General features: G+C 47.2%; 2 protein-coding genes and 1 pseudogene across 3 annotated transcripts in view; 2 read left to right on the top strand and 1 right to left on the bottom strand.

Moving 5' to 3' along the window:
- The window catches only part of TECPR2 (tectonin beta-propeller repeat containing 2), a 141,444-nt gene extending 139,735 nt beyond the window's left edge, over positions 1-1,709 (bottom strand). The window contains exon 1 of one of the 2 annotated variants that reach the window (XM_054449317.2): positions 1,489-1,709. The gene's annotated coding sequence lies outside the window, so the exon portion shown is untranslated. The remainder of the gene's footprint in view (positions 1-1,488) is intronic. The other variant, XM_063652074.1, reaches the window with a different exon arrangement.
- CINP (cyclin dependent kinase 2 interacting protein) lies at positions 1,563-16,851 on the top strand. Its single transcript, XM_054449323.2, has 5 exons — positions 1,563-1,774; positions 5,028-5,196; positions 8,694-8,823; positions 15,053-15,182; positions 16,371-16,851. The coding sequence occupies exons 1-5, from the start codon at positions 1,768-1,770 to the stop codon at positions 16,571-16,573; spliced, it is 639 nt and encodes a 212-aa protein (XP_054305298.1). The 5' UTR covers positions 1,563-1,767; the 3' UTR covers positions 16,574-16,851.
- On the top strand, positions 5,701-5,789 carry LOC129013471 (small nucleolar RNA U13; annotated as a pseudogene).
- Positions 16,852-24,222: the final 7,371 nt, after the last annotated feature.

The raw sequence follows: 24,222 nt of genomic DNA, 5'->3' as shown, positions 1-24,222 counted from the left end.
TCACTCCTTCAGAAGAGGGTTATCCTCATTCCATCTTCCCCACCACTGGTTTTCCAAGGCAGGCCTGAAAATTCAATTTGTGTGTCCCCTACACCTGCACTTAGTTCTCCCTTTTAAACTTCAAGGGCCAGACCATGATCTTCCTGAGGCAGTGACAGGGTCTGTCTGGTTCACCATAGCATCCCTAGAGCCGGCCTGGCACAGTGCTGGTACACGATGGCCAAATAACCACCAATATGGGACGCAAGTCAGGTTAACAACAACAACAACAACAAAAACAAGGTCAGAGGTTTATCAAGGTACATTATAGCTGCGTGTGAGACAACACAAAGTCCTGCAGCTTAAAAGACCAGGAATCACTGGTGATCACAAGGAGCTACAGTGGCTTCATTCCCTGATTCTACCTATGCCTGGGATTTCGGTTTTGAGATTTCCCAGAACTCCGTCTACAAGACCTTGGTGCAAGGAGGCAGTCAACAAGTGCAACTGATCACTCCAGTAGATGAGAAAAGGATGCACCCAGGCTGGTATTCCACATTCTGCCAACAAATGGAACATAAGTCACCGAACCGAATAAAATTCCTGAATCCCAATAAGAAAGAGAGGAAGAAAAAAGTGCAGGGAAGAGAAATGGAAGTAGAGAAAGAGAAACTAAAGTCATGAGAAGTCAGAGACATATCAGAAGGGACTAGAGGGCGAGAACGCAGGCTAGCACAGATGACAGCAGGGGCTCCCCTTTACTGAAATGTACAGCGGCAGGCACCGTGCTTAACTTTACATGCACTGACCCATTTAATCCTCTTACCAAGCCAGAGGTAGAAACTATTCTCATCTGCATTCCACTGGTGATGAAACTGGAGCGGAGTGAGGTAGGGCACTTGCCCCAGCACAGAGCTAGGAAGGGGCCGCTGTGACCTGCCCGGCTCTGACTCCAGGACACCCCATCCTTTAACACTTACTACCTATTCTGCCTCCCAGGCCTTCAAATAGGATTGGGAAAGGAGTCATTCGCTTATCCATTCATCGAACACTGAACACCAACTGGATGAGTGTCAAGGCCTGGGGCCAGGCGCCGGTGGGCGGATGTAAGGGACGCGGGCTACGAGTGGGGGACAGAACACGACGTCAATCTTAAGGCGAAGGAGCAGAGCCCGCGGCCAGACCGGCAGCCGGGATGCAGGGTGGGGCCGGGGGCCGGGGGCCGAGGGCGCGGGGCGCGCAGCGGAGGCCTGAGGAGGGGCGGGCGGCCCCTGTTCCCCGCTGCGGACCGCCGGCTTCTGCGGGCGGCAAGCCAGGCGCTCCGTGTGTGGTGGCATTTAGTGTCCGCCACTCCGCGCAGGCGAGACCGCGGGCGAGGGAGACGGGGCGGACGGGCATGAAGACCCTGCGGGGCTGAGGCAAGGGAAGAGTGGCCCGAGGGAGGCCGAGGAGGGGCGCGGGGCCAGGCGTCCGGGGCGTCGGGGCCGCCTGCGGCGTCGCCGGACTCACCTCCCGCGGCAGCCCCTCCGGACTCGTCGGCCCCGCCGGGCCGGAGGAGGCGGGGATGGACTCCGGGCCGCGGGGGCTGCCGGGAGCCTGTTCCCTGGGCAACGGGGCCAGCACCGGGGCCAGCACCGGGGCTAGCACCGAAGAGCGGCAGCTGTCTCCGCCGAGGGCTAGAGCGGCAGAGCCACAAGTGGCAGCGGGCGGGGCGGACGTGACGCAAATGCGTTTCCGGCGGGGGTGGGCGGGGCTTCGCGTCTCCTACTAGGGATATCTGCGGACCGTATGGAAGGTGCGTGAAATCGGTTCCTTTCCCGGGGTGGGGTGGCTGTAAATGTTACTGCTTGGGCCGTAGGTTGGGCCAGAAGCTCAGGAGCTCCCCGGATTAAATGAGGTTAAATGGAGGTCGATGTCTTGCCCCAGCCTAGCCCGCAGGCTGCTCGGGAGACAGTTTTGCCGAGCCTCCGTTTTTTCACATGTGGAGTGACAGATGAACGGGACGATATACGCAAATGAGTGTCAGCAGGTCAGACACCCAAATTGTAATTATTGTCACTATAAATTAGCACTAACAGAGTTCACTGGGTGCCAAGCCTTGCATGCTCATCTCCTCCAGAAACTCCTCCCTGAACTGCCCTCAGTCAGAACATTCTGCTTGTAATGAAAGCTGGCTTTCGCCTAGTGCTCAGTCTGCTGAGTACTGCTCCAAGTACTTTAAGTGGATCATCTCATTTGAACCTCACAGTAGTCCCATGAAGTAATGTCAACCCCATTTTGCAGATGGGGAGTCGAGGGTCAGAGGGGATAAGTAACTTAGCCACTGTGCCCTCACCCTACCCTGTCCTGTGACGCTGATGACTGGTCTGTCTTTATCAGCCCTTGAGTTTCTTGAAGTCAGTTATGTTTTTGGTTCCTAAATATGTGCCCCGTATGAGTCAGGCTGACCATGAATCAGATGTGATCCTGCCCTCAGAATCTCCTGTTGGGGGGAAAACCCTTAGACAATTATAGAACAGGTGGTAAGAGCTATTCCTCCATTTATCTCATTTTATGCAAAGCCTCCTATGTGTGGAAGGTTTGAAAGAGAACAAGACATAGTTCCTACCCTAGTCGAATTTCCAGTTTAGCAGGGAATATAGACATTAAACAAGCAAATACACTCCACTGGTGAATATCATGATAGCAGAATTATAGGGTGTACCACATATCTAGTGGTGAGTCGTAACCCAACCTGGGGGATCCAGGAATACTTCTCTGTGGAAATGACTTTCTAAAAACCTAAATCAGATAATTTCACTGCCCTATCCAGAGCTCATTGCTCACTCCCCATTGTATTAGGTTGGTGCAAAAGTAATGGCAGTTTTGGCTGTTAAAAGTAATGGCAAAATCTGTTACTTTTGCACCAAGCTAATACTTAGAAGTCCAAACTTCATTTTTTTATTGTTTTGTTTTTTTTTGTTTTGTTTTGTTTTTGAGACGGAGTCTCGCTTTGTCACCCAGGCTGGAGTGCAGTGGTGCGATCTGGGCTCACTGCAAGCTCCGCCTCCCGGGTTCACGCCATTCTCCTGCCTCAGCCTCCCGAGTAGCTGGGACTACAGGCGCCCGCCACCACGCCCGGATGATTTTTTGTATTTTTTTAGTAGAGATGAGGTTTCACCGTGTTAGCCAGGATGGTCTCGATCTCCTGACCTCGTGATCCTCCCACCTTGGCCTCCTGAAGTGCTAGGATTACAGGCGTGAGCCACCGCCCTTGGTCCAAACTTCTTATCTTGGCCTATTAGGTTCTAGTTGTCTGATCACCTCCTCACCCACTAGTCCTTTTCTGTCCATTTCATTCCAGCACACTGGTTTTTTTGTTTGCTTGCTTGTTTTGTTTTGTTTTCTGTTTTTTGAACTCACCAACCTCATTATCATAATTAGGGTACATACTACTGACCTACCCTATTTCTGGCTTTTCATCATTCAAATCTCAGCCTAAACGACACCTTCTCAGGGGGTCACACTAACACAAGACCCTGTTTTATTTTCCACACACGCTTATCATGATCTGAACTGATCGTGGTCATTTAATTGTTTATTATCTGCCTCCCCTTTGGAAAGTAAGTTCCATGAAAACGGTCCTGATCCGTCTCATTCAATCACTTCATTCCCCCATGCCTGGCATATTGTAGGCAGTAAGCAAATATTTGTTGTTTAAGTAAAGAATGAATGATAAATCAAGATGATATTTAAAAGTGAGGATACTAAGTATGAGGCAGGGGAGTGGGGACAGACACAGATAGGAAAAACATTCCAGGTCAGAATCAGAACTTGTACAGAGCCAGCTCTGAGGCACAGAGGGCAAGTGGGAAAGGGTAGAAGCTGAAGTGGTGGGCAGAGCTTGGATAGTAGAGGCCCTTGAGCTAACAGGTGAGATACTGGGTTTTTGCCATGTGCGAGGCCTCACAACTTCACATATCTAATCTCAGCAATCCTATGAAATAGATACTATTTTTATTCCCATTTTACAGATGAAAATGTTGAGGCTCTGAAAGGTACATTAACTTGCCCAAGATCTCATGGCTGGCAGAGCTGGGGTTCAGACGCAGGCAGTGTGGTCTTCTGACTTGAGGCGTCAAACCATCCAGCTGTTGTGTGTCCTGGATTCCTCAAGAGGACTTTATCCTGTGGGCAATGAGAAGCCTTTGTGGGGTTCAAATTAGAGAAGGCAAGAGGGCACAGGAGGGTTGGGGGAGAACAAACAACCTGAGTTGGCTCTTGGTGGTCTGGGGGTTGCTTCCTACAGGCAGTGGGATCCGGGTGCATCTTGGAGGATGGGCGTCGTGAGCCTGAGGAAGGAAGGAGCTTTCCTGCAGAGAGAACACGTGCAAAGGCCTGCAGGCACCTCAGCTTATCAAGAGCTGCCAGTAGTTCATTTTTGCTGGATATTGACGGGGGGCCAAGGTGTGGGTTGATGTACATGATGATGTGGAGGGGTAGCTAGGTCTGGAAGGATTTTGGACTTCCTCCTGATTACCAAGCAGGGCAGTGGCAGCATCGTGATCAACTCTGCATCTCTGTTGTCTCAGTGTCTTGAAATGATTAGCACTCATGGGCCACGCTACTCTGAGCAAATTTAAAGTATCAGTGCCTGAGACTAGATAGTGGAAGTACTCAGGAGTCAGGGCTGGATTATCCTGTAGGGAAGGTCACGTGAGCCGTTGAAGAGTTTTAGCAGAAAGTCACAACTTTACCTTATTTCCAATCTTTAGAAAAGATTTTTTTCCAAAGTTTTTCCTTAAGCCATTAAGGTAAAACTTTGTGGAGCCATTAAGCTAGAAGAGGATTCAACTATATCTGGTGAATTTTAAAATGTTAAAAATATTCTATATTGTCTTCTTCCAGGAACTTTCACATTCATTCAGACTTTGTAGTTTCCACATTTATTTGTCCAGTTGATGCAGCATTTCAGATAGTTTTACTGTTGAAAATTATAAGGACATTTGCCCTCCAACTATGATTGTATATTCCATGATAATAATTTTGTTTCTTTTATACCCTATCAGCAAAGACTCTTGGAATTGTAACGCCCAGAAAACCTGTCTTATCTGTCAGTGCAAGAAAAATTAAGGACAATGCAGCTGATTGGCACAATTTAATCCTGAAGTGGGAAACCCTCAATGATGCAGGTTTTACCACTGCAAATAATATTGCCAACTTGAAAATCAGTTTATTGTAAGTACATATTGGTTTTTCATGCTCTAAGTTTTTCACTCTAACTGGGGAAATATCAACATGAATAAATTTTAAAATAAAATATTAAGCAAAAGTGGTAAGATGACACATGTAAGTATAAATTGTATGTTTTAAATGCAAAATTATATTCCATATATATATATATATATATATATATATTTTTTTTTTTTTTTTTTGAGACTAAGTCTCACTCTGTTGCCCAGGCTGGAGTGCAATGGCGTGATCTCAGCTCACTGCAACCTCCACTGCCCGGGTTCAAGCGATTCTCCTGCCTCAGCCTCCGGAGTAGCTGGGATTACAGGCACCTGTCACCACACCCAGATAATTTTTGTATTTTTAGTAGAGACGGGGTTTCACCATGTTAGGCTGGTCTTGAACTCCTGACCTCACATGATCTACCCACCTCAGCCTCCCAAGTGCTAGGATGACAGGTGTGAGCCACCGCGCCTGGCTATTCTGATTTTTAAAACCACAGATTCTTTGATTCTTTTGTAGTTGATAGGCGTGATGATTGGGTTTTCATGCTCATATATGACCTGTGCCTATGATGTTGGCACATTACCTAGCTGATATGGAAAAAACTACCACGAATTCTTTTCGTCCATTTTTGGATTTTACATAAACAAAAAACATATGTTATTATTTCCTTTATGTCTCACTTTCTTTTTCTATTTTTTATTTTTGGAGACGAGTCTCACTCTATCCTCCAGGCTGGAGTGCAATGGCGTGATCTTGGCTCACTCTAACCTCTGCCTCCTAGGTTCAAGTGATTCTCCTGCCTCAGCCTCCTGAGTAGCTGGAATTACAGGTGCCTGCCACCATGCCTGGCTAATTTTTGTATGTTTAGTAGAGACAGAGTTTCGCCATGTTGGCCAGGCTGCTCTTGAACTCCTGACCTCAAGTGATCCACCCACCTCGGCCTCCCTAAATGCTGGGATTACAGGCATGAGCCACCGCGCCCAGCCGTGTCTCACTGTCTTTCAACATGGAAGCCATGCGTGTAATGTAGAGCCACTATTCTGGTTCTGTTATTTCTCATTGCTGTTTAATAGTGTTTACCCACATTAGACCTCTCACACTAGTTTATCAACTAAGTTATATAATATTCTCAATCTTTGGTTGTCATTTCAACAGTGTGCACAGCATCTTTCCCAGGAATAGATTCCATCTCAAGAAACCACCTTCTTTGCTTATCCGTAAGAAACAATTCCTCATCTGTTCAAATTTTCTCATGAGATTGCAGCAATTCAGTTCCATCTTTAGACCCCACTTCCAGTTCTGGTTCTCTTGCTTTTTCCACTGGCAGAGTAGATTTAACATCATTCTTAAGAGCCCTAGGAATTTGAGAATGGTAAATGAGCATTGGATTCAACTTAAAGTCACTAATTGCAATATCCCCTAATAAGAGGGTCAGCCTGTCTCTTGAAGCTTTGAAACCTGTCATTGACTTCTCTGTAGTTGTGAATGTCTTGGATGGCATGTTCTTCTAATAGAAGGCTGTTTCATCTACACTGAAAATCTGTTGTATCATGTAGCCACCTTCATCACTGATCTTAAGTAGATCTTCTAGATAACTTGTTCCAGCTTCTACATTAGCACTTACAGCTTCACCTTGCACTTTTATGTTATGGAGATGGCTTTTGTCCTTAAACCTCATGAACCAAATCCTGCTAGTCTCAAACTTTTCTTCTGTAACTTCCTCATGTCTCCCAGCCTTCACAGAATTGAAGAGAGTTAGGGTCCTGCTGTGGATTAGGCTTTGACTTAAGGGAATGCTGTGTCTGGTTTGATCTTCTATCCAGACCACTCAAACTTTCTCCATATCCGCACTAAGGCTGTTTCACTCATCATTCACATGTTCACTGGAGTAGCACCTTTAATTTTCTTCAATAACTTTTCCTTTGCCTTCACAACTTGGCCAACTGTTTTGCACAAGAGGCCTAGTTTTGAGCTTATCTTAGCTCTTTTTTTTTCTTTTTTTTTTTGTAGAGATGGAGTCTCGCTCTGTCGCTCAGGCTGGAGTGCAGTGGCGCAATCTTGGCTCACTGCAACCTCTGCCTCCCGGGTTCAAGCAATTCTCCTGTCTCTGCCTCCCAAGTAGCTGGGACTCCAGGCGCACACTGCCACACCTGGCTAATTTCTTTTGTATTTTAGTAGAGATGGAGTTTCATGTGTTGCCCGGGCAGGGCTTGAATTCCTGAGCTCAGGCAATCCGCCCGCCTGGCCTGCCAAACTGCTAGGATTACAGGCGTGAGCCACCGCACCTGGCCCCTTATCTCAGCTTTTGACATGCCTTCCTCACTAAGCTTAATCATTTCTAGCTTTTAATTTTTTTGTTTCTTAAATTGGCCAAAGTATAGCTTTTGATTTTAAATGAGAGATATGCAACTCTTCCTTTCACTTGTACACTTAGAGGCCAATGTAGGACTATTAATTGGCTTGATTTCAATATCCTCCTATTTCAGGGAAAGGGAGGCCCAAGGAGATGGGGAGAAATGGGAGCAGCCGGTCAGTGGAGCAGTCAGAACACACAACATTCATTCATTAAGCTCGCTGTTCTATATGAACATGGTTCGTGGCACCTCAAAACAAACTAGTAATATCAAAGATTACCAATCACAGATCATAGATATAATAATGAAAAAGTTTGAAATATTGTAAGAATTACCAAAATATGATACAGAGACATGAAGTAAGCACATGCTATTGGCAAAATGGCGCTGATTGACTTGCTCTACATACAGAGGGTTGCCACAAACCTTCAACTTATAAAAAATGCATTATCTGTGAAACTCAATAAGGTGAAGCACAATAAAATGAGGCATGCCTGTATTCCTGGATTGTGAACTCTTTGAGGAAATGATCCATGTCTTATTCATCTTTGTACATCCAGCACCGTGCCCTATGCCAAGGATGCCTCACAGCTGAATGGTTTTTTTTTTTTTTTTTTTGAGACAGTCTTGCTCTTTCGCACAGGCTGAGTGCAATGGTGCGATAACAGCTCACTGCAGCCTTGACTTCCTGGGCTTAAGTGATCCTCCCACCTCAGCCTCCTAAGTAGCTGGGACCACATGTGTGTCCCACCATGCCCAGCTAATTTTTACTTTTAATTTTTGTGGAGATGAGGGCTTACTACGTTGCCCAGGCTGGACTCAAACTCCTGGACTCAAGCAGTCCTCCCGCATCCACCCCCCAAAGTGTTGGGATTACAGGCATGAGCCACCAAAACCAGCTGTCACATGGCTGAATTTAACTGACTTATTTTGGTGCAAAATTGAGTGTTGAGTGACCAATGGACATATTCATTGCACATATAAATAATAACTAAATTTGTATCATAATGATATGAAAGAACAATGCTTATGCAAAATGTCCCACGTAACTATGTGGATATAGAGGTTTGTAGAATTTATTATAAGGAAATAAGGCAAGCTTAAACAGTATATTTTGTACACATTATTTTCTATTTTGTTTAGGAATAAAGACAAGATAGAACTAAACAGCAGCAGCCCAGCCTCGAAGGAAAATGAAGAAAAGGTGTGTCTGGAATATAATGAGGAACTGGAGAAGCTGTGTGAGGAACTGCAGGCCACCTTGGATGGGTTGGTAAGACATAAAGACGCAGGCCACTTGTGGTCACTGTCACTGAATCCGATGGACGTATTTGGGGTTCGCTTGACCATTGGCCATCCCTTCCTCCTTCTCAGTCTCCTCGGATGTTCTCTTCCTCTGCCTGCCGCATAAATCTTAATGTTCCCCAAGATGCTGTCTTAGACACTCACTCCTCTTGTGCATCATCTGGGGAAATTTCACCCACTTTCAGGGCTCATCACATAGTAAATTTTTTTTTTTTTCCGTGATATGGAGCCTTGCTTTGTCGCCCAGGCTGGATAGCAGTGGCGCGATCTTGGCTCACCGCAATCTCCGCTTCCTGGGCTCAAGCGATTCTCCTATCTCAGCCCCCAGAGTAGCTGGGACTACAGGTATCTGCCACGACGCCTGGCTAATTTTTGTATTTTTAGTTGAGACAGGGTTTCACCATATTGGTCAGGCTGGTCTCAAACTCCTAACCTCAGGGGATCCACCTGCTGGCCTCCCAAAGGGCTGGGATTACAGGCATGAGCCACCACACCCAGCCACAGAGTAAATATTTTAGGCTTCTAGGGCCAGCCAGTCTCTGTCTCAGCTACTCATCTCTGCCACATAGGACTAAATAGCCATAGACAATATATGTGTAAATGGATGTGGCTGCATTCCATGAAAACTTTATCTTTGTTTTTTGGATTTTTTTTTTTTTTGAGATAGAGTCTCATTCTGTCACCCAGGGTGGAGTACAGTAGCACGATCTCGGCTCACTGCAAACTCCGCCTCCCAGGTACAAGTGATTCTCCTGCCTTAGCCTCCCAGGTAGCTGGGATTACAGGCTCACGCCACCACATGAGCTAATTTTTGTATTTTTAGTAGAGAGAGCATTTCACCATGTTGACCAGGCTGGTCTCAAACTCCTGACCTCAAGTGATCCACCTGCCTCGGCCTCCCAGACTGCTGGGATTACAGGCGTGAGCCACCGCGCCTGGCCTTTTTTGTTTTTGTTTTTGTTTTTGTTTTTGAGACAGGGTCTCACTCTGCCACTGAGGCTGGAGTGCAGTGGCAAGATCTTGGCTCACTGCAACCTCCGTCTCCCGGGTTCAAGCAATTCTTGTGCCTCAACCTTCCGCATAGCTGGGATCTCAGGTGTGCGCCACCACGCCCAGCTAATTGTTGTATTTTTAGTAGAGATGGGGTTTCACCATGTTGGCCAGGCTGGTCTTGAAGTCCTGGCCTCAAGTGATCCACACACCCCGGCCTCCCAAAGTTTTGGGATTACAGGCATGAGCCATTGCACCCGTACAGGAAAACTTTTTTTTTTTTTTTTTTTTTTTTTTGAGACAGAGTCTCGTTCTGTCACCCAGGCTGGAGTGCAGTGATGTGATCTTGGCTCACTGCAACCTCCATCTCCCAGGTTCAAGCGATTCTCTCACCTCAGCGTCCTGAGTAACTGGGAGTACAGGTGCGCGTCACCATGCCTGTCTAACTTTTGTATTCTTAATAGAGACGGGTCTTCGCCACGTTGGCTAGGCTGGTCTTGAACTCCTGACCTCAAGTGATCTGCCCGCCTCGGCCTCCCAGAGTGCCGGGATTACAGGCATAAGCCACCATGTTCGTCCAGGAAAACTTTATCTTTGGACACTGAAATTAGAATTTTGTATAATTTTTATGAGTCACGATCACTATTGTCCTTTTGGTTATTTTTCAACCATTTAAAAATGTAAAAACCATCTTAGCTTTTGGGCCATACAGAAATAGGCTATGGGCCAGAATTGACCTGTGTTCCAGGGATAGTTTTCCCATCCCTGATACAGCACATAAGAGATTAAAATGTTTGTTTAATGAACTAATAACTATATTTCAATACCCACCATCTTGGCCACCAGATGTGAAGATAACACCACCTTATTTCTTTGCTAGGCACAGGAAATTAGGTTTTACACATATTTGAACTTGGATAACTGAAGCTTACCCATAAACATTTAAGATCTTTATATTTTCACCTTTTTGTTTGTTTGTTTGGAGACCAGTTCTTGCTGTGGAATGCAGTAGCATGATCACAGCTCACTGCAGCCTTTACTTCCTGGGCTTAAGTGATCTTCTTGCCTCAGCCTCCCGAGTAGCTGGGACTACAAGCATGAACCATCATGCCCGGCTAATTTTTAAAATGCGTTTGTAGAGACGGGGTTCTCATGTTGGCCAGGCTGGTCTCGAACTCCTGACATGAAGTGATCTTCCCACCTTGGCCTCCCAAAGTGCTGGGATCACAGGCGTGAGCCCTGGCGCCCTGCCTTAGCTTTTCCGTCATGTCTTCTTTCGGCTTCAGGATCCTGTATGACATCGAGTCCCCGTGTTTCCTTAGGCTCCTTTTGGCCGTGACAGTTTCTCAGACTTCCCTGTTTTTGCTGTCTTTGACAATGTTGAGGGATACTGATCAGGTATTTTGTAGAACGTCCGTCAGCTGAGATTTCTCTGCTGTTTTTCTCCTGATTAGACTGAGGTTATGGGTTTTTTTCAGAGGTGGACCAAGAAGTAAAGTGCCATTTCTATCATGTCATATCGAGGGCACATACTGGACATACTGTCATCAGGACTTTTCTTTGGGACTCACCTGTTGCCCATGCTGGTCTCAAACTCCTGGGCTCAAGCAATCCTCCCACCTCAGCCTCCCAAAGTGCTGGGATTCCAGGTGTGAGCCACTGTGCACAGCCAGGACCTTCCACTGTTGAAGTTGTCCTTGATCACCTGGCTGTGCAGTGTTTCCAGGTTCCTCTGCTGTGACGTTGCTCTTTCTCCTCCTCCCATGCTGTGTTCTTTGGCAGGAAGTCACTATGCGTAGCCCACACCTAGCGGGTAGGGACGTATTCACCACCTCCTTGAGGGTGCAGTATCTACATAAATTATTTGGAATTATTCTGCATGGGAGATTTCTTCCCTCCCTCCCACTTGTTAATTTTTTTTTTTTTTTTTTTGAGACGGAGTTTCACTGTTGTCACCCAGGCTGGAGTGCAGTGGGGCAATCTCGGCCCACTGCAACCTCTGCCTCCTGGGTTCAAGTGATTCTCTTGTCTCAGCTTCCCAAGTAGCTGGGATTACAGGTGCCTGCCACCATACCCAGCTAATTGTTGTATTTTTTTTTATTATTTTTTTTTATTTTTGTTTTGGCCACACACAGTGGCTCATGCCTGTAATCCCAGCACTCTAGGAGGCTGAGGCAGGTGGATCACCTGAGGTCAGGAGTTTGAGACCAGCATGGCCAACATAGTGAAACCCCATCTCTACTAAAAATACAAAAAATTAGCCGGGGGTGGTGGCGGACACCTGCAATTCCCAGCTACTTGGGAGGCTGAGGCAGGAGAATCACTTTCAGAGGTTACAGTTAGCCGAGATCAAGCCACTGCACTCCAGTCTGGGTGACAGAGCAAGACTCCGTCTCAAAAAAAAAAAAAAAAAAAAAAAAGTCCGGGCACGGTGGCTCATGCCTGTAATCCCAGCACTTTGGGAGGCTGAGGCGGGTGGATCACAAGGTCAGGAGTTCAAGACCAACTTGGCCAAGATGGTGAAACCCTGTCTCTACTAAAAATACAAAAATTAGCCGGGTGTGGTGGTGGCTGCCTGTGATCTCAGCTGCTTGGGAGGCTGAGGCAGAGAATTGCTTGAACCCAGGAGGCGGAGGTTGTAGTGAGCCGAGATCACGCCACTGCACTCCAGCCTGGGTGACAGAGTGAGACTCCTTGTCAAAAAAGAAAAAGAAAAGTGGTTTGGGAATAAGTTCTCATTCTATGTTCAAAACCAAAAGTTGATTTTATAGGGTATTATTATTATTTTTCCTATTTTCCTCTATCCGTTAAAGAGAATGGTTTCCAGACCTGGTCTGTGTCTTTCATAACTTTGACCTTCTGGGGGTTTCATGCACCATTCTCCCTAAGCTGGGCTAACATTTCACTGTGGTCTGTGTTTGCTGTGGGAAGAAGCCACCGATGTTGAAATGTAAGAGCCTGCTGTTTATGCACTGTTCATTCAGGGCTGCATGTACCTATGTGACTTGAATTCTTTACTGATGGCCGAGCTACAGAATTGAGCATGACTTCTCGCCTGGGGTCAAGGCTCCAGAATTTTCCTTAATCTCCTGTTATCAGCTTTTCTTAGGATGAGGTGGCACCAGGGAGCTGCTACAGGACTCAGAGGAAAGAGCAGAGGATTGAGTGTTAAAACTTGGTGTCAGCCGGGCGCGGTGGCTCACGCCTGTAATCCCAGCACTTTGGGAGGCTGAGGTGGGCAGATCACGAGGTCAGGAGATCGAGACCATCCTGGCTAACACAGTGAAACCCCATCTCTGCTAAAAATACCAAAAAAATTAGCCGGGCGCGGTGGCGGGCGCCTGTAGTCCCAGCTACTCAGGAGGCTGAGGCAGGAGAATGGCGTGAACCCGGGAGACGGAGCTTGCAGTGAGTGGAGATAGCGCCACTGCACTCCAGCCTGGGCAACAGAGCAAGACTCTGTCTCAGAAAAAAAAAAAACTTAGTGTCAGAAGGCATGGTATCGAGTCCTGGCCTCATCCCTCCTCAGCTCAACCTTGAGCAATTTCCCAGCTATAAAACGGAAATGACGAGTCCTGCCTCTTGGGGTTGGGCCAAATAAAATATCAAACCTTAAAAGATTCGGGAAACAAGTAAAGTCCTTTAAAATTAATGTTAGCTGAATTTAGTGCTTGCCACTTCCAATGTACTTGGAGGGTGGTTGGAAGGACCAAGTAAAGGAATTAAGATTTTTGACAATTTATGTGTCTTTTCTTATTTCCCCCCATGTATGTAAAGTCAGTTATACTTAGGAGTTCAAAATTTGGTCTTTATAGACCTGTGCTACTTAAATCTGAAATCCTAGTTACTTCACCCATTAATTTTCTTTATCAAACCCTTATATATCTCCAAGTAGGTGCTTCACAAATACTAACTCACTTAATCCTCTTCACCACACTGTGAAAGTAAGCCCACCATTGCCCCTATTCTGTGCTGCCTGGTGTGTGCAGCGGGGATGGTTTAGTGTCTCCCACAAGTGGCTGTGCACATCATGCAGTTACAGGGCTTAGGACAGAGCCTGGCCCACGCTGAGGGACCGTCAATGGCAGCTCGCCACGTTTCCTTCCTTCCTGCGTGAAGTGTGTAGGGCTCCCTTTCTGTGTTGCCATTTTATAAACAAGGAAGTCAAGGAGGTTTTTGTAAATAAAGGCAGTTAATAAGAGTCAACGCCTGGTGCAGTGTTTCATGCCTATAATCCCAGCACTTTGGGCGGCCGAGGCGGGTGGATCACGAGTTCAGGAGATCGAGACCAGCCTGGCCAACATGGTGAAACCCTGTCTGTACTAAAAATACACAAATTAGCTGGGCGTAGTGGCACATGCCTGTAATCCCAGCTACTTGGGAGGCTGAGGCAGGAGAATCACTTGAACCAGGGAGTCAGAGGTTTCAGTGAACCGAGATCTCGCCACTGCACTCCAGCCTGGCACTGCACTCCAGCTTGGCAACAGAGCGAGACTCCGCCTCAAAAAAAAAAGAGAGATAGAGTTAGAAACGAGCTCATTTGATGCCTTTCTCTCTCACTTCTTAAAAGCAGCAAGAGCCAGCTAGGTGCGGTGACGCATGCCTGCATAATCCCACCACTTTGGGAGGCTGAGGCGGGAGGATCGCTTGAGCCCAGGAGTTAGAGACCAGCCTGGGCAACATAACGAGACCCTGTCTCTACAAATTAAAAAAAATTAGCTGGGTGTGGTGGTGCACACCTGTGATCCCAGCTACTTGGGAGGCTAAGGTCTCGGCGGTTGAGGCTGCATAAGGCATGATCATGCCACTGCACTACGGTTTTACAGCTTGGGCAACAGAATGAGACCCTGTCGCAAAAAAAAAAAAGAAAAACGCAGCAAGAGCCTGCTTTGGGATTCCTCCAGGTCTTTGGGTCTAAGACATTAGTGCTGTTTGGAAATCCTAGTGAAATGGCACTTGGAAACCTTTCTTGCTCTAGGACTGGAAATCTGGGGTTTATTACCAAAGTAATTCAAATTAATGAAATCATAGCAACTGTCCACCTTCATCTCCCTGGGAATTTGCTGTACGTAGAGTTAACAGTGTTTAGTTATTGGAATTTTTATCATAATAGACTTACACTTCTTAGCTTTGAAATCTTATAGTTATTGAATCTGAGACTGGAGATTTCAAATAATATTATCATATTCCAAATGAATATCTTTCAGACCAAAATACAGGTGAAAATGGAAAAGCTGTCTTCAACTACCAAGGGAATTTGTGAACTAGAAAACTACCATTATGGGGAGGAGAGTAAACGACCCCCTCTGTTCCACACGTGGCCTACAACCCATTTCTGTAAGTAGTTCCTTCTCAGTTGATTTTCAGGAGGGTAAAGGTTATTAAGGGCATTTAGTATCAGTTACATCTGGTACTTTAAGAAGCTGACAAGGCTTTCAAATTCAATGCAAAAGTATCAGGAGGAAAGGAGACAGAGGCATCTTAAACATTTCTTCTTGGCTTTAATTACCTGGTTATCAGCAGAGTATATGAAACATAGAGACCCAGGAAGCAAGCTGAGTATATGAAACATAGAGACCTGTGAAGCAAGCTGCTGTTATTAGGCCTCTAAAACCAATGGGCAGAGTGAATTCCACCTCCTCTGTGGAAGCAGAAATCTCTCATTTTTGCAGGGGGAAAGGGAAGAAAGGAGTTTTTTTGGCTTGTTGAGGTTTTTCTTTTGTTTTTTAATTAAAAAACAAATTGAGGTCACTGCAGCCAACCTCATGGAAGACGACTGGGAAAAATGAAGCCCATGGCTTCAGTAAACTCTATGAGGCACTTCTTAAAGGGTTACTTTTAGCTTTATTAGTTCAAGACAAGGGTAAGCTATTTGTTGTTGATCTGAGACTTTTTAAATAAGGCAGGAAAGGGTAAAATCACCTAGTGGAATGTGTTTAGTGAAATATTGTCAGTTTGAGGGGAATCTCCTACTGATCATCACTGTAGGTCACCTAAGAGTCAAGTAGAAAAAGTTATATATACTTTTTTTGTGACACAGTCTCGCTCTGTCACACATGCTGGAGTGTAGTGGTGCAATCTTGGCTCACTACAGCCTCTGCCTCCCAGGCTCAAGCAATTCTCGTGCCTCAGCCTCCAAAGTAGCTGAGATTACAGGCGCGAGCCACCACACCTGGTAGTTTTTGTATTTTTTAGTAGAGATAGGGTTTCGCCGTGTTGGCCAGGCTGGTCTCAAACTCCTGAACTCAGGTGATCCACCCACTTGGGCCTCCCAAAGTGCTGGGATTACAGGTGTGGGCCACCACGCCCGGCCTGTATACACTTTTTATTTCACTCTGCTGACCATGTTATCGAATTGTACTAATCTGCACCAGCGAGGGTGGGAAACTCCATTGGGCCCTTCTTCCCGTCAGTGCTATTGCTGATTCTGGTTTTTAATCAAGAGCTGTTAAAAATGTGGTTCTTCCCGAGTCAAGACTATGTTCTTGAGTCACTGCCATTAAGGGAGATTTACGTTTCTTTCAGATGAGGTTTCGCATAAGCTCTCGGAGATGTACAGGAAGGAGCTGCTCCTGAAGCGCACGGTGGCCAAGGAGCTTGCCCACACCAGGGATTCCGACCTCACCCTGAGCTACTTGTCCATGTGGCTGCACCAGCCCTACGTGGAGAGCGACAGCAGGCTGCATCTGGAGAGCATGCTGCTGGAGACAGGCCACCGAGCTCTGTGACGACCTGAGATGGCTGCGGACACTGGCTCCTTCCACGTCCCACTAGGCAGACAGTCTGCCTAGGACCCAGTGCCGCAGGCCTGGATCAGACCCCAGGATCAGACCTTCTTGGGGTCTTCTGGCCAGAGCTTGTCACCAGCCCTGTGGCCTCTCCAGGCGTGCCCGTGCCCACAACCCGTGGCCAGCCCCACGTGGTGCCGCTCAACCTTCTCTGCCCCTCCTGGGAATCCGTCACTCGTGGGTGCTTCGGAGTAAAATCAATGAGTTTCTGAGCAGAATGAGTGAGTGATCTAGTTTCTATACATTAGGCATGCTTTATACATTACATTTGTGTAGAAAATCCCTGGTTTAATATTTTCACTTTATGCCTGATTGTTGAAGTTTTTATGAGACTATATTAGTTTTTGGGCCAGGTGCGGTGGCTCATGCCTGTAATCCCAGCACTTTGGGAGGCCGAGGTGGGCAGATCACTTGAGGTTCGGAGTTCAAGTCCAGCCTGGCCAACATGATGAAACCCTGTCTCTACTAAAAATACAAAAATCAACTGGCATGGTGGTACGTGCCTGCAATCCCAGCTACTCGAGAGGCCGAGGCAGAAGAATCGCTTGAACCGGGAGGCAGAGGCTGCTGTGAGCCATTGCACTCCAGCCTGGGTGACAGAGTGAGACTTCGTCTTAAATAACAAGATCCCATGGAGTTAAAATGAAGTTTGACGTCATGAAAATGAAAATAACCTACAAAAAAATTGCCGCTGTTGGCATACTGGGGACGTGACAAGCGATGTAAACTGTCTTCCCTGGCATTCTTCTGACACAAATCCTCGAGTTTCACGATGTTCGCAGCCATTTCCAGAGTTAACATACTAGGTTAGAATGAGGGAAAGGTGACAGTTTTGAAACAGACTGAAGAGACTGGCCAAAAGCTAGGGTGTGGGGAGAATGTGAAAGTATGCAAAAGCCTACTTTGTTTTTTTTTTTTTAATGGAGTCTCGCTCTGTCACCAGGCTGGAGTGCAGTGGCACGATCTCAGCTCACTGTAACCTCCGCCTCCTGGGTTCAAGCGATTCTCATGCCTCAGCCTCCAGAGTAGTTGGGACTATAGGCACGTGCCGCCACACCCAGCTAATTTTTGTATTTTTAGTAGAGACGGGGTTTCACCACGTTGGCCAAGATGGTCTCCATCTCCTGACCTCGTGATCCACCCGCCTCGCCCTCCCAAAGTGCTGGGATTACAGGCGTGAGCCACTGCGCCCGGCCTGCAAAAGCCTACTTTAAACTCTTCTTTTTTGTGGCATTACTTGTTACATGGTTTCTACATCTGTGTTTGCCTTTTTGTAAGTTCTCTGATCCCAAACTGTTTATATTCTGTGGAACTGTGTATATAGTGATACTTAATAAATAGCAGTTTTAGTTTTTTGGTTTTTTATAAGAGATAGGCTCTTACCATGTAACCCAAGTAATGTCAAACTCCTGAGGTCAAGTGATCCTCCCTTCTCAGTCTCCTCAGAGACTACAGTCATGCACTGCCCAGCCCAGCAATAATGTTGTTGTTGTTGTTTTTAGATACAGGGTCTTGCTCTGTTGTCCAGGCTAGAATGCAGTGGCATGATTGTAGCTCACTGTAATCTCAACCTCAAACTCCTGTGCTCAGGTGATCCTCCTGCCTCAGCCTCCAGAGTAGCTGGGACTGTAGGCGTGCATAACCACGTCTGGCTAATTTTTTTATTTTTACTTTTTAGAGATGGGGGTCTTGCTGTGTTGCCCTGGCTTGCCTTGAACTCCTGGCCTCAAGTGATCCTCCTGCCTCGGCTTCCCAAAGTGCTGGGATTATAGGTGTGAGCCACTGCACCTGGCCAAGTATAGTTTTTAATTGTGTCATTTTAGTATTTAACTATAAATACTATTTATCTAAGTTTATTAAGACTATTGTAACTTTATTTATTTTTTGAGACAGAGTCTCGCTCTTGTTGCCCAGGCTGGAGTGCAGTGGTGCGATCTCGGCTCACCACAACCTCTGCCTCCTGGGTTCAAGCGATTCTCCCCTCTCAGCCTCCCAAGTAGCTGGGATTACAGGCACCCACCACCATGCCTGGCTGATTTTTACAGGCATGCGCCACCACACTCAGCTAATACTGTATTTTCAGTGAGATAGGGTTTCACCATGTTGGTCAGGCTGGTCTTGAACTACTGACCTCAGGTGATCCACCCGCCTTGGCCTCCCCAAGTGCTGGGATTACAGGTGTGAGCCACCATGCCTGGCCAAAAGCATTTAAAGGCAACATTTCTTAGGATTTCTCTTTCCTCTGCCTTTGCTGTATTTATTAAGATCTGACTATCAGCTGGATGCAGTGGCGCACGCCTGTAATCCCAGCACTCTGGGAGGCCGAGGCTGGCGGATCTCGAGGTCAAGAAATTGAGACCATCCTGGCCAACATGGTGAAACCCCGTCTCTACTAAAAATACAAAAATTAGCCAGGCGTGGTGGTGTGCACCTGTAGTCGCAGCTACTCGGGAGGCTGAGGCAGGAGAATCGCTTGAACCCAGGAGGCAGAGGTTGTAGTGAGCCGAGATCGTGCCACTGCACTCCAGCCTGGTAACAGAGCAAGATTCCGTCTCAAAAAAAAAAAGAACTGACTATCATCAAAGTAGGCACTCGGGCATCTTGCAGTCGAGACCACATGGTCAGCCTTTGACGGGAATGGTGTTGTCCACTATGGCCTCCCCTGCATGCTGAGGAAGCGGCTACTGCAGTGAGCTGCAGAGGCAGATGGGCTGGGAGAGGCAGGACCCCAGAGGCGTCACTCACCCAGACCTGCCTGGGAGAGGCCTTGGCATCAAGTCCACGGGCAGTCACTTTTATGCTGGGGGTTCCTTAAAGAATAAACGCTCTTCAGAGGAGATGTTGAAGGGTTTCGTACCTGCACAGGATTTCTAGGACAACTCACGCGTCCCTGATGGTGCGCTTCCCGGACACCCTGCAGCAAGTTGCTCAGGAAGACTAATGGAAAGGATCAGTACTGCTAAGGACAATCAGAAGTAAAAGACCTAATTGATGAACAAAAACAATGAATCTGCCAAGCAACTTCTATCTGAAAGGAACAATGAAGTAGATTGATTTGGGACATCTAGCTGAACCTACTGGATGAATCATATACAGTTATGCCCTCCACCTCCAGAAATCCTGCCAATTTGAATATGAAAAGCCAGAAAGCCACAAAATCAAAGAGAACAGGATTGGGGGAGGAATTCATGATAAGTACATTTTTTAAAAACCTTTAACAATTTTTTTTGACAGAATCTGGCTCTGTTGCCCAGGCTGGAGTGCAATGGCACGATCTTGGCTCACTGCAACCTCCGCCTCCTGGGTTCAAGCAATTCTTCCACCTCAGCCTCCTGAGTATCTGGGATTACAGGTACCCGCCACCACGCCTGGCTAATTTTTGTATTTTTGTAGAGATGGGGTTTCACCAGCACTCGGCTTTCCAAAGTGCTGGAATTACAGGTGTAAGCCACCCCGTATGGCCTAAAAAAACTTTAAAATTTATGACTTCAGGCCAGGCCCGGTGGCTCACGCCTGTAATTCCACACTTTGGGAGGTAAAAGCAGGTGGATCACCTGAGGTCGGGAGTTCAAGACCAGCCTGGCCAACGTGGCGAAATCCTGCTCTGCTAAAAATACAAAAATTATTTGAGTGTGGTGGTGTGTGTCTGTAGTCCCAGCTACTAGGGAGGCCAAGGTGGGCGAATCACATGAACCTGGGAGGTAGAGGTTGCAGTGCACCGAGATCGTACAACTGCACTCCAGCCTGGGCAACAGGGCAAGACGCTGTCTCAAAAAAAAAAAAAAAAAATTATAACTTCAGGAAATACAAAAGCTAAAAAGTAATCACAGTGTATCACACACAGATGTGAATAGCATTTGCATGTCATCAATAATAATATAAGCTTGGCTGGGTGTGGTGACTCACACCTGTAATCCTAGCACTTTGGGAGGCTGAGGTGGGTGGATCACCTGAGGTCAGGAGTTCGAGACCAGCCTGGCCAACATGGTGAAATCTCATCTCTACTAAAAATAGAAAAATTAGCCGGGCGTGGTGGGGCATGCCTGTAATCCCAACTGCTCAGGAGCCTGAGGCAGGAGAATCCCTTGAACCCAGAAGGCAGAGGTTGCAGTGAGCCGGGATCATGCCACTGCACTTCAGCCTGGTGACAGCGAGACTCTGTCTCAAAAATGATGATGATAATAATAATAATAATAATAATGATGATAATAATATGACCTGGCTAGGCATGAGTCACTATGGGCTCACACCTGTAATTCCAGCACTTTGGTGGCCGAGGCAAGCAGACTGCTTGAGCTTACCAGGAGGTTAAGACTAGCCTGGGTAACATCTACAAAAAATACAAAACACACTAACCAGGTGTCATGGTGCGTGCCTGTGGTCCCAACTACTCAGGAGACTGAGGTGGCAGGATCACCTGAGCCTGGGACATTGAGGCTGCAGTGAGCCATGACTGCACCACTGCACTGCAGCCTGGGTGACAGAGCAAAACCCTGTTGCAAAAAAAAAAAAAAGTGCCTCAGAGGGCATTAAAGATCCACTCTGCCCGGGCTCCTTTCTCTCCTGCTGGTTCAGCTCTCCCCACTCCTGTGACCATTTGGGAGGTGTCAGTGCTGCAGTGCCGCGGGTGCCTGACCAGGGGTACCCAACCAGGGTTGCAGCCACAGGGCCCATCATGGTTTCCAGGGAACACAAGGGAATTTTTTCTTTGCCTTCAGTAATAAGTAATAATAACTCAACATGGACCAGGTGCCAGGGATCATGACAAATGCTGAAACCACGTGTCCTCATTGAAGCCCCAGCCAGCCACCCCTGGGAGTCATTTGGGTGTCCTTGTCCCCTGGTCTGTACTCTAATGTCTCTTCACGCCTGCTCTTAATCTGAGTATTTGAAATTAAAAGTACTATGTAGACAAAACAAAGTTCTTTATGAGAAAAGGAAATTTCCATTTATCATTCTTTCATAAATAAGGTTATGTCTGTTTCTTTTTTTCTTTCTTTTTCTCTACAGGTGTGCACTACCACGCTGGGCTAATTTTTTTTTTTAATTTTTAGTAGAGATGGGGGTCTCACTGAGTTGCCCAGGCTGGTCTTGAACACCTGGGCTCAAGCGATCCTCCCGCCTCAGCCTCCTAGGTTATGTCTATTAGAAGGGGGTTGTAATGTGGAAGCTGTGCATACATCTGTCTCTATGCTGTATTGGGGAACTCCGCAAAGGCCAAGCTGGAAGAGAGGATAAGGCACAGGGCTTCCAAAGAGTAGGGCCCATGAGTCCCCCTCACTGCCGTCAGTCCTGTGCCTGGCACACAGCAGCACTCAACAGGCACGTGGCCAATTCATGAGGACACTGCTCTCAGAGCCTCCTGTGTCTTCAGTTCTGTCCAGTGGAACAAAGGTTTATTTGTTGTGGTTTTTTACATCAGTTACATTGACCATCCATTCATAGTAGCACATACACAGTGGTGAAACTAAGATGTGTTGGGATATTCATTAGTGTCCTATAGATAGAAATCAATGTATATTTACCAGGGCCTCATCCAGACCATGGTCATACTCGAGTCAGCATGTTGTGTCAGCTACCTGACAGTGGTTATGAATGATCCTCAAGAGGGCTCTGTCTACATCTCCAGGATCCCGGGAGGGCACTCATGGTGGTTTCATGGGACTCTGGACTCCTGAGAAGTGGCCTTGAGTCTACAGGACACATCTACAGCCTGACCTGACCACCCGACGCTCCCAGGCAGCCACGGCTTGCTCCCCTGCTGGCCATTTCCAGCCTGCTAGAAAACCCGCCTTTCTGTTCCTACCGCCCCTGGCTTTGAGATCAAGTGAGGGTAGGAAATGCCCCTGGTCACTAAAAGGGCTGTAGGAAAGGCTGGCTGGCTGAGAATACAGCTGCCCTCCAGGGCAGGACCTGGAAGGAGCACAGCACCAGGGTGACACATGGTCGCAAGCCCAGCTCTGTCCCTGAGCAGCGTGCTCTCTGCTTGGGGTCTCTCCTGACCGTCTCTGCAAGGCGCGGGGAGAGACCTGCTGCTCCCTTTGAATGCTTTCTTCCATGTGTGGACAAATGGCCCTTCTCTTCCTTCCCCATAACACAGCCCACAGAAATATTGAAGGCATGCCACTAAGTGACTTTCCAAGTGGGATATCAAAGAACTGGGCTTCTACCCTGAACAGCATCTTGCTGTGGACCTCAAATAAGTCACCGCATCATTTATGCGTCACCTTCCTCATCTGTAAAGTGTGGGGAGAGCCAGGCACCGTGGCACACGCCTGTAGTCCAGCTACTCAGGAGGCTGAGGCAGCAGGATCACGTAAGCCTGAGAGTTAAAGGCTGCAATGAGATATGATTACACCACTGCACTCCAGCCTGGGCAACAGAGTGAAAACTCATCTCTAAAAAAAAAAAATCAGGCCGGGGCCGGGTACAGTGGCTCACGCCTGTAATCCCAGCACTTTGGGAGGCCGAGGCAGGTGGATCACGAGGTCAAGAGATCGAGACCATCCTGGCCAATATGGTGAAACCCCATCTCTACTAAAAATACAAAAATTAGCCGGGTGTGGTGGCGGGCACCTGTAGTCCCAGCTACTTGGGAGGCTGAGGCAGGAGAATCACTTGAACCCAGGAGGCGGCGGTTGTAGTGAGCCGAGATTGCACCACTGCACTTCAGCCTGGCGACAGCAAGACTCCATCTCAAAAAAAAAAAAAAAAAAAAAAAAAAAAAAAATCAGGCCCAGTGCAGTGGCTCACACCTATAATCCCAGCACTTTGGGATGCTGAGGCGGGTGGATCACCTGAGGTCAGGAGTTCGAGACCAGCCTGACCAACATGGAGAAACCCCGTCTCTACTAAAAATACAAAATGATCCAAGTGTGATGGCGTATGCCTGTAACCTCAGCTACTTGGGAGGCTGAGGCAGGAGAATTGCTTGAACCTGGTGATGGAGGTTGCAGTGAGCCAAGATCGAGCCATTGCACTCCAGCCTGGGCAACAAGACCGAAACTCCATCTCAAAAAAAAAAAAAAAAAAAAAAATCATTGGCCAGGTGCAGTGGCTCATGCCTGTACTGTAATCCCAGCACTTTGGGAGGCTGAGGTGGGTGGATTGCCTGAGCTCAAGAGTTCGAGACCACCCTGGGCAACATAGTGAAACTAAATCTACTAAAATCTACTAAAATACAAAAAAAAAATTAGCCGGCCGTGGTGGCGTGCTCCTGTAGTCCCAGCTACTCAGGAGGCTGAGGCACGAGAATCGCTTGAGCCCAGGCGGCAGAGGTTGCAGTGAGCCGAGATCACGCCACTGCACTCCAGCTTGGGCTACAGAGTGAGACTTGGTCTTGAAAATAATTAATTTAATTTAATTTAAAAAGTCATGCAAGTAGAAATGACTTTTTTCCCCTTCTATCAATAAAATGCTGCCCAGAATGACTAGCTTATTTTCTTTTTAATTGAACCGAAAAGAAGCTTCTAGTATGGAGCAAGTCTGGTGGAAAAGCAGCATATCTCCCAGGAAAGAAGGGAAATGGAGCAGGGCCAATCATCAGGTGACAGTGTAGTGCTACTCATCACCATCATGAAAAACTCATG

This window comes from Pongo pygmaeus, chromosome 15 (genome assembly GCF_028885625.2).
Source record: "Pongo pygmaeus isolate AG05252 chromosome 15, NHGRI_mPonPyg2-v2.0_pri, whole genome shotgun sequence".
NCBI lineage: Eukaryota > Metazoa > Chordata > Mammalia > Primates > Hominidae > Pongo > Pongo pygmaeus.
The sequence above is the reverse complement of the archived record's forward strand: the minus strand, read 5'-3'. Positions and strand labels throughout refer to the sequence as shown.